The 10,500-nt window shown below is 37.8% G+C and overlaps 1 protein-coding gene across 1 annotated transcript; it reads right to left on the reverse strand.

The window, feature by feature from the left end:
• Window positions 1-7,756: 7,756 nt before the first annotated feature.
• LOC111915133 (uncharacterized GPI-anchored protein At4g28100) lies at window positions 7,757-10,079 on the reverse strand. Its single transcript, XM_023910812.3, has 2 exons — window positions 9,289-10,079; window positions 7,757-8,222 (listed from the first exon to the last, which is right to left on the reverse strand). The coding sequence occupies exons 1-2, from the start codon at window positions 9,928-9,930 to the stop codon at window positions 7,866-7,868; spliced, it is 999 nt and encodes a 332-aa protein (XP_023766580.1). The 5' UTR covers window positions 9,931-10,079; the 3' UTR covers window positions 7,757-7,865.
• Window positions 10,080-10,500: the final 421 nt, after the last annotated feature.

Raw genomic sequence — 10,500 nt, forward strand, 5'->3', positions numbered from 1 at the left:
TTTCACAGGGGTGCAAGGGGGAGAAATAAAAGGAAGTAAAGGAGAGGATGCAAAAACAGTTGGGAAGATTCATTCAACTCGACTTAAAACAAATCTGCCTGTAATCACGAAACCAATTCCTTCAACAATAGTAACAACGAAGCCAATCAGTAAAGGACTTATAATTGGTTCAACTGAAGGAGGAAGTTCGAGTGCGAAACCTCAAACAATGGATACTGGGAAAGGCAAAAAGGTGGTTATTGAAAAGTCCAAAGAAGAAAAGAAAGTTGAGGTTGAAGCTGAAATGGAAAAACAAAGGCAAATTCAGAACATACTAAGGCAAAGAGAAAGTGACCCACCAACTTTGAACAAGGGTGATCCTGCGAAGTTGTACTCATTTGAAACTATTGAATCTAAAGTTTTGGGGAGTCACTTGTACGAGTTTGAGAAAAATCCTAGAAGGAGTTATGATGTTGCAAACTCAGACAGAAGCCAACTTGATTTTCCAATAAACGAAATGATGTTTATTACGGCGAAGTACAAGATAAGTGAGAATTTTGAAAATGCTGATGAATACACTTACTTGAAGATTGGATTTCATGCTGTACTTGCGAAGGATCAAGAGGAAATTTGGTCTTTAATGAAAATCAAGAAAGTTCTAACAATCAAGAAGGATGTTATGTTCGAGAACATGCTTCAAAACTTTCGATACTTCGTGGTTCGTGCAGATAACAAGGCATTTGATTTTACCATTGCTGATTTTCCCTTGATGAATCTGAATGATCTCATTCAAGTAGCATTTATTCTCAAAGACATGGAAGAAAACAAGCTGAAAGGATATGATACTGATGTGTTCAGATTTGGTTTCGCACATATCAAGATATTCATAGATAACTACTATGATTGCTTGGCATTGACTGATGAAGAACTTGCATCAGGACTTGGAAGAAAAGTTACAGTCTCTTGGGAATCAACCTTGCCTCAAACGGAGTTAAAGAAGTATGCAGATGGAGAAATATGCCTTAAACCTTTTGGCATGGTTTTCGCAGGAAAAGATACGAAGGGGAAGCCTGAGAAGTTTTTGTTTAAAGTCTCAGAGATTGAAAGATACACCACTTCGCAATATACGAATTTCATTGTTCGAATGAATAATTGCATGAAGAATAATGATGGACACAGGAAAGAGCTTAAAAAGATAATCACTTGGTATTCAGAAATCCGAAGAACAATGCACTCAGTTGTTCAGAATCTCACAAACTGAATAGTTTCGACTGTTTACAAAGGGGGAGAATGTAGAGACTATATGTTGTAAAAGTCGAAGTGTTTGTTTCTTTAGTTTCGCATGTTAGTTATTTTACTAAGTCTTCATTTGTGCGAAGCGTATAGTTCAGGACTTAGTATATTTTGTGTACACTCGGGTTTCCTATAAATAGGGACTGAGGTTAGAAGTAGAGACATAGAATGCATGAGTGATTCATTAATCATTTGCAAGTTCTCTCTGCTTAAGTTTGTAATCAGTTCTTCATCAATATAAGATCTGATTAATATTTACTTTTTGTGTTCTTACTTTTCATTCATACAATCATGATTGCTTTCTAAATCTCGATTACAATTCTCATCAAGAACCGGAACCGGAACCACTTAAAACGGTTCCACAACTTTAGGAACCTAAACCGGAACCGCTTAAGGCGGTTCTTGTTTCGAAACCGGCAGTTCCGTGGCGGTTCCGATTCCAAAAGCAGGTACCCGGTTCCGATACTCATCCCTAATGAAGACTGCAAAAGCGTTGGTCAGAAAAGACAAATATGTCCTTGACCCTAAAACCAACCAACCAATGAAGATCATGTTATGGCCTGCTACTAATCAAGTGAAGGATATTCCAATCCCACAACACTTCCACGATGGATATCTTGATAACATGGAATTTTGGGCCTACGATGATGAAACTGCAACCGCTGCCATCAAGTTCAAAAACAGAGAATAGGTTCTGAGGCTTATTAGTGCTAAGGATCTCCTCAGATTCATAGAGAGAGACATTCATACCCTAGCTCGTCATCAAATCATATGCAGAAAGGAGTTCATGGAGGCTGCTGCTAAGGAATTCACGGGAATGGTTGCGACGATGATCAATGAAAAGCTTTGGATGGGATCCATGGGAAAATCTAACATGAGGCTATTCTAGAAACCAAATGTTTGAAGACCACGCTTAAGCTAGCAACAAACCAAGGGGGAGATTGATTGGTCATTATATAGTGGTTTTGGGCTAGGCATCTATCTTGTAATTGGTCTTGTTAGGGTTTTGGTGTTAGTAATGGTTGTTGTATGACTATGTGCGGCCGCACACACATGTGTGGCTGTACACCGATGTGTTGCTGAGGTGATATAAATAGTAGGAGTCTGTGTCAGTTTTAGGTGACGTATGTGTGTTTCCCAAGGTGTATCTGACGTTTATGTGATATAAATGTGTGCATTCTTGGTTTAATTATTCTTCTACTCATTCTACACTCTGAATTGCTTGCAATATCATTTGATCACTGATTCAGATCCTAAATTTGGATCCTTACAAATACCCATCTCGTACCGACTATGGGATGATTCTGAGGAGGAGGCACAAGATTCTATACTTCATTTCTGTCGAATTCTGCCAATTCTTCTTGCATGGTTGTAATCCAGTCAGCATGCTCTAATACTTAACTTACCCTATTTTAAATATAGTTTATATTTAAAATCAGTATTGTTATTATGAACTTATAATAAATATTTGAACTATTATTATGACTTATATAAGTGTTGTTATAATATCTCTTTAACTACTCGCGGTACAGAGAATCTGGTTTAAAGGGCCGCACAGGGTTGTTGGATTTCAGAAGTGCTATATGTCAAAATGGTCCTGCCCTCCGGTGTTTTATGTCTGGCCCCTGTCTGTACATAGTGGTTGGAAAGTATTATTTAAACGCTTATATAATAATAATAATAAGACTAATAATTAGTCAAGGTAGATATTAGACTAAAATCTAGTGGTAATAATACTAGGTTTCGTCGAAGGAAATTATTTTAAAGTAAATGAAGCGCTGTCCGAGTACCGAGTCACCGCCTTATCAAGTGAGTGCATAGTTACTTTTAGCTTACACATAGATATGAAGTATTTCATATACATTACGTGATGTGTGTGCATATTATCTGTATACTTGCTATCTATGCTAGACGAACAATTTTATACATGTTTTAAATGATTTAAACTGTATATGTATTTTATATCTACAAAATGTGTTGGGTAAAACATGGGTAGATGTAATAGTTGCTTTGTGACAAAATAAAATGATGGCAGGCCTCGTTATAGATGTTATTGATGATCCAGTCACCTGGCGGAGTATAGATGACGACCACGGACTATTCGAGACAGTCCAGTGGAACGCTAGTAGGCTCACAACCTGGAGGTGTTTATTTGAACTGCGTGTTTATTTGAATTGTGTGCTTACCAGGTGTACTCCATCCCCCACATGGTTGCCTTAAGGACATTTATTGTTGAGGAATCCCCTTAGCAGTAGTGTCCATCCCGATGATGATCCTTAGGCTAGGTCCCTTATGATAGGTGTTTAGGGACGTAATGAGAGGATAACGGGGATGGGTAATCAGGTTATTGTTGATTGATGAAATTAATAAACTTATTTATTATGGGTTGAAAACCCTATGTGTTCACCAGGCTTCCAAGCCTGACCCACTCATTTTCTTGTATTACAGGTAGTGGCACATGAGCATAGATGTGATGTCTTGGGATGAGAGATTAATGGATTTTAGGCCTGTAAATACGGAATAATGTAGTAAGGCCTATGTTGTATTGTTTATGCTTATGATATGTATCGAACATGACATCCTGAGTCTTTTTAATGAAATACATTTCTATGGAAATGCTTTTGATAAATCTTTATCATATTTTGTTTTGGGACAAGTTCCGCAACACTTTTATTTAAAATGTTACTCTGATTTTCAAACAAAGCATAAACAAAATCGGTCTTTTCTGTCTGTGAAAATGGGGATGTCACAGATGGGATATCATTTTCCAGGATTGCTTTAGTTTCATTCGTTGGAGCAGTGTTGCGGACGTAACAGTCGTCGAATTTGACACCGAAGCTTTCGATTATTAGTCTTATGCATCTTATGAGAACCCTATAGGCTACTTTGTTGGTTGAGTAGCCAAGGAAAATGCCTTCATCTGACTTCAGTGCGAACTTTTTCAGATGATCCTTGTTGTTGATCACAAAACATCTACACCCAAAGATGTGGAAGAAATGGACATTTGGTTTGCAGTTGCTAAGGCCCTCATATGGAGTTTTGTTGAGACGCTTGCTTACAATGCTTTGATTTTGAGCAAAGCATGTTGTGGCCACTGCTTCGGCCTAGAAGTAGAGAGGAATGTTTGCGAAGTTGAGCATAAATCTGGTTGCTTCCACCAGAGTTCGATTTCTTCGCTCTACTACTCCATTCTATTGAGGTGTGTAAGGAGCTAAGAAATTGTGACTGATACCCTTTGAAACCAAGTAACTGTTTAGGAGATGATTAGTGAACTCGGTTCCATTATCACTTCGGATGCGTCGTACTGGTAATTTGATCTGCAGTTCAATGTCCTTGATGAAATTGATCAGGACCTGCGATGTTTCAGACTTAAGTCTCAAGAAGAAGACCCATGTGAAATGAGTGAAGTCATCCACTATAACCAGTACGTATTTTTTGTGATGGAGATTGGCTATGGTAGATGGACCGCAAAGATCAATATGTAAGAGCTCAAGAGGTTCAGAGATTGAAGAATCAATCACCATAGGATGGCTTGCTTTTGATTGTTTGCCACATTCACAGGTTGAGCAAAGGATATCATTGTTGAATTTGAGAATGGGAACACCTCAGACGAGTTCTTCGGTGACCAGATTGTTGATATATCTGAAGGTAAGATGGGCTAGCTTTCTGTGACATAGCCAACTGACTTTGGATACTGCTTTGAATAGAAGACACAGTTGCGGTTTTCTAATGATTAGAGAAACGTCCAAAGGATACATGGTCCCTTCAGACTTGGATTTGATCAAATAAGTGCTTCTTTCGCTTGTCATTATGTAGCAGTATTCATTATCAAATTCAACCCGGTGGCCTGCTTTACACAGTTTTCCTACACTGGTGAGATTGTGTTTAAGACTTTCTACATAGGCTACCTTTTGAATAGAGAAGTTCCCTATAGTAAGCACATCGTAACCTTGGATTATTCCGTTTGTGTTGTTGCCAAAAGTAACATTTCCACTGTTGCAGATTGGCCTGAAATCCCGAAGGTATTCTAACTTTCTGGTCATGTGAAAGGAGCAGGCACTGTCAATTAACCACTCCTCTTCTTATTCCTCCTTGCACATTGCCTGAAATTTACACTGTTAGTTTGGGCGTCCAAACAAGTTTAGAGCCCGGGGCTACAGGTGGATTTTTCATTGTAGCATGAACCGGGGTTGTAGGGACAGATTTCGTGTCATCTTTGAATCCTAGACCTAGGTCCTTGTGATCTTTTGGAGTGTTGTGAGATTTTGAAAAGTTACGAGGTCTAAGAAAAGTGAGTGTTTTTTGAAAAGTATGGGATTTTTGATAGGCACAAGCTTTTTGAATAGTGTGAGTTTTTTGAAAAGAACAAGGTGGGGCTCGAGGTGATCCCTTTTGATGAAAACCAGATGAAGATTTTTTAGCATCTACCCTGACATTCTGCTTTGTCAGCGGTCTGAATGGTGTAGGAACATTTTTGTGACCAGTCCGAGAAGAGTGAGATCTGACAGTGATGCTCTTGGAATTTGAAAAAGTACGATTTGAGCGTGTGTGAGCACATGTAGATTTCCTAGGATGTGATTTCTTAAAAATATGAGGTGACTTTAAATGTGTTGTGGTTGGCAAATCCCCTTCCATTTTGGATCATCTGAGGAATAGATCTGAAAACCATTGCTTCGAAAAGACTTTACTTCCTTTTGGATTGTGTCTGAGGGGTTTGAAAAGGTTTTAGAGACTGTACGTCCCTTTTTGTTTGTTATCTTGACTTAAGAGTTTTTAGAAAAGTAATCTGAGAAAACAAGTTTTTTGGACTCTTGGGTTTTGAAATTTTGGTTTGTCTTTTGTTTTTTGAAAAGATTTCCCGCTTTTTACCACGAGATTGAAGTTCCTCTTTGAAGGTCATTTTTGCCTGAGTTCTTGGAGAACCGCAATCATTGAGATTCAGTTGCGGTTTCTTAGACCCATTAGATTGCTTTTGAATGCGAGGACTTGATTCATCTGAACTAGAAAGTTCAAGATTCTGAGAATATTGACCATACTCGAAATTCTCTATAGGCAACTCATGATGGATTGGCTGAATGGTTACAGAACTCTTAACTGTGGTCTGCGGTAAGGACGATTGAACTACCGCAGCATAAGTCTGAGTTGTTTTCTTTGTGTGATATTTGATCAGAGGCAATTGGTTTGACTGTGGTTCAGAATTGCAGTGAGTGCTACTGCAGTCTAGAAATTATCAAAATCTCACAATTAATTACGAAAATGAAATATCATCTCACGAGATTTTGACGACAGATAAAATCAAATCTTGGCCATTTATTTTTTCAATCTTAAAACCAAAAATTATCCTCATAGTTCCTACCATTTTTTGAGTTCCTACACTATATATATATATATATATATATATATATATATATATATATATATATATATATATATATATATATATATATATATATATATATATATAACCATTGATAAACCAAGTTTTAATATGTAACCATTTTTTTCTAACATATTTTTGTTAATTGGTTTACTTGTGCTTTTCTCTTGTATTGGGAAACCTATTAATAGAAATTATATAGATGGATGACTCTTTAAGTAAAGGTGGTGTTTTAAAAAACCGGCTCGAATCAATCAGTTGGACAAAGGAATCAGAGATGAGAGTAGTTCAATAACGATCAGTTTTATGCTAACTTCTAGACAAATTGAACCGGAGGTTTTATTTTAAAACCAGGATGAACAGGTCTAATAGAACCAGTTAAAAACCGTTTCAAGCAGTTTATTTGACTTTGATAGTTAGATTTCACTTAGTTTATTAATAAAATAGTCTATTTTTCAAAGAAAATTGAATAGCTAGATCAATCAAGTTATCGTGAGTATACACAAATCGAAGGCCGACGCACACACTACCGAATGTAGACCGGTGGTTGAACTGGAAACCGATCTTTAGACCGGTTCACCTAAAAACTGGTTTCTAAAACATTTGGTAAAGGATTCCTTGCACACGAAAATAACATCAAAGCAAAACGCACAAATAGGTCATGGTATTTAGATGCTTAATGCACGTACAAGTATAATGTGTTTAGTTCTCACGGGGCCCTCTGCAACGCAATCATGCAAATGACATTGTCCGATTGCATGTCCATGCCACAGACTTAGACTGAGCTCTGAGCAGACCATGTTAGTGGAGGCCCACACCTTCCTAATTTATCTTCGTATTCTTTTTCTTTAGTATTAAGAGCTCAAATTAAACCACAGTTATAAACTTTCATAACAATTAAAAATCACGAGAAATCCACAATTACAAAACAATCCAATAACCTTTGGATTAACTATCCACATGGTACTTATAGTTATAAACTCTTCAAATTCTTATTTTTCTTATATGCACAAGTTTCCAACTCATTAAACCTTGAGAAACTACTTATTACTACAATACCATTGGGAAACTACTTAAAACCACGATGAAAGGAAAGAAACAAAAAGGTAAAAAAATACAACAAAGAATTACATTTCCGTGTGTACCAAACAACATATACAATCAACTTTTAGAGGTAAATGGCGAGGAAGGTGATACACATAACAGCATTATGGGACTACATGATGCTATCAAGTAGTTGGTGGATTGAGAGACTAAGAAACATACAAAGAAGGTGAAGTAAAAAAAGAGGGAGGATAGTGGATGATGAAGAGTTGTTGATTTCGGAAGAATCAACGGCTAACGGCATTCCATCGCTGTTGAGGGTGCACGAGTCAGGAATTGAATTGGAATTGGAATTCCCATCTTGAGTCATCATCATCATGGCTCTTAGGACACCGGAAACCGTATGTATGTATGCTGATCTATTCTTAGCAAGAAGCCATGTTAAACCCATCACCTCACAATCTTCATTGTGTATTTTACTTGTTCTCTGCTCTGATTTGCTTCCATTTACATGATTACTCTTGTTAAGCTGCATACATGAATAAACCATCATTTCAGCTAGCAGTTAGCTTTTCAGGTAGCCTAATAAACCACATACAATAATTGGTGTAAAAGCCCATGCTCTTGAAATAATTATGTTTATGTCGATTACTGTGTGCATAGGGGTAGCCTAATAAACCACATACAATAATTGGTGTAAAAGCCCGTGCTCTTGAAATAATTATGTTTATGTCGATTACTGGGTGCATTGGGGTTCCTTGAAGCAATAATTTCACAAACAGACTATCGACAACTTGCAATAAAATCTGAAACCTTATCTTGGACTTATTCAAGACCATATTGGATATTGTCCATCCAAATGTCACAGGTGAACATGTGAAGGAATTTGCTTGTCTGACTCTAGAAGATTTTATTGCGAGTATAGTCAACTCATTAGTAAGAAGATCAAAAGGCAAATTACAAGAAATGCCAACATACTTTCGTTTATTTGTGTATTTCATGATGCCACTTTCATTTCTTCCTATTAAAATTGATGTTTTCTTCCATTTTTCTTAAATCAATACAGGTTGAGAAGGAGATAAGACAGAAGTAACGAGAATGATATTATTTATGATAACTAATAGAAACTTGAAAGTCGCTTTCAAATATTAAAAGATTGAAAAAGACTCCCTACATTCCCCTCTATTTACTACAGATAATGATTGCACGTAGTAACACCTCTAACTTCATTAGTAGAATCACATAATCATATAGCCCATTAGTTACCTACCTAATCATACAATTATCTCCATAATCATATCATTATTTGGAGAATGTTTCTTATTTTCTAGGTATAAGTCCCAGTGCTGAATGGATAAAATCCTTGTTATCTAAATTAGTATCATAATCAATCACATATACACCCATATATATTTCTAATAAGATAAGATACCCGAATGTAAACGCTTCTATAAAGCATGAACGTGGTACGCACGCGCCACAATACAGCGTGAATGAACCAGCACACCAGAAAAAAGCACCTTTACCAATTAAGAACCCTAGTATCCAAAGAGTGAAATTGGTGTGTGTGCAAAGGGAAGAATCGGAAAGCTAACCAGGTGAAGGGTTTTCAAGCATTTGGAGCAGCCATCGAGACCAGAGAATCCATTAACGGTCGGATTATTCAAGCAATCCTTCTCTAACATCTTTACGTTGTGATTGCCAACCAACTCTCCCCTTGGATTAACCGAAAACGCTTCCGTACAGCTCAAAGGATGCAATCTGATGCCGCATTCACAATAGACAACGTCGCACGATTCGTTCGACCTCATCAATTCTATCCCTTTGCTCTTCAGTCCATTTTCAAGGTTATCGATGCACGTTTCCGAGTCGTTAGGAAGGAGAGGGAGATCATAGTACGACGCCGTTTGGAGTGGTTCTTTGACAGCTTTGCTCAGTGCGGTTGCAGAGTAGGCAGAGTAGAGCCACGCCGCGAGGACTGGGCAGCACCTTGACCGTCTAAGCTTACCCGAGACATGTTTCCCAGTACAGGCAGATTTGACGCTTGTGAAGAGGTCGTTGGGGAGGTCTAAAGGGCATCCGGTGGCGTCTGATTGTTCAGGGAATGCGGGGATGGTGGTGGCCGGCGGGGATGAGTTTGGGTGGAAAGATTGGACAGGTTCTGAATTGGGTGATGCGAAAAGGAGGGGCATTAGGATGAGAGATGGAAACAAGGGTAACCATAGCAAGCACTTCATAGTAGTTTACTGCGAAAGAATGGGAGGGGATGGGAGGGTTAGTGGGGGTGGGGAAGGATGCGTGACATTAAAGAGTGGAGCTTTGGGGCGGGGAAGGGAAGTAGAAGTGATAGCTTTATTGGGTGGTGCGTCGGAGAAAAGGAAATTCGGGACTAGTGATGCCATATCCAATTATTTGATCACAATGTTCACAAAATATTTTAACTACATTTACACGATCATTTCATTTTACATCAATTTTGTACATTAATAAACGTTTTATAACATTTATTTATAAATTCAGCATGATTATTTAGCAAATTAAGATAATAATTTTTATATAACCGCATTAGAAACTGATAGAGGCTTTGCAACTCCTCGCCTGCCAGAGCAAAAATCCATATAAACTAGCAAACTATAATGAATGTCGAATCAACTCTCATTAGGACAACAAGAACATCATGATCTATGATTGCATCAACGGTTACCATGTCGCCCTAGAAATAACACCACTATCAACCAATCAATGTCAACACACGCACCATCAACCCATCACCAAGCAAACAACTCATGACACCAAAGCACATAAAC

This window comes from Lactuca sativa, chromosome 8 (genome assembly GCF_002870075.4).
Source record: "Lactuca sativa cultivar Salinas chromosome 8, Lsat_Salinas_v11, whole genome shotgun sequence".
Taxonomy (NCBI): domain Eukaryota; kingdom Viridiplantae; phylum Streptophyta; class Magnoliopsida; order Asterales; family Asteraceae; genus Lactuca; species Lactuca sativa.

What these genes read in the sequence shown, in the direction of transcription:
- LOC111915133 (XM_023910812.3), bottom strand. Translation starts at nt 9,930, where the DNA reads ATGAAGTGCTTGCTATGGTTACCCTTGTTTCCATCTCTCATCCTAATG. An exon ending in GCTTGAAAACCCTTCACCTG is followed by an intron (nt 8,223 to 9,288) that starts GTTAGCTTTCCG and finishes TCATGTATGCAG; the next exon opens with CTTAACAAGAGTAATCATGT.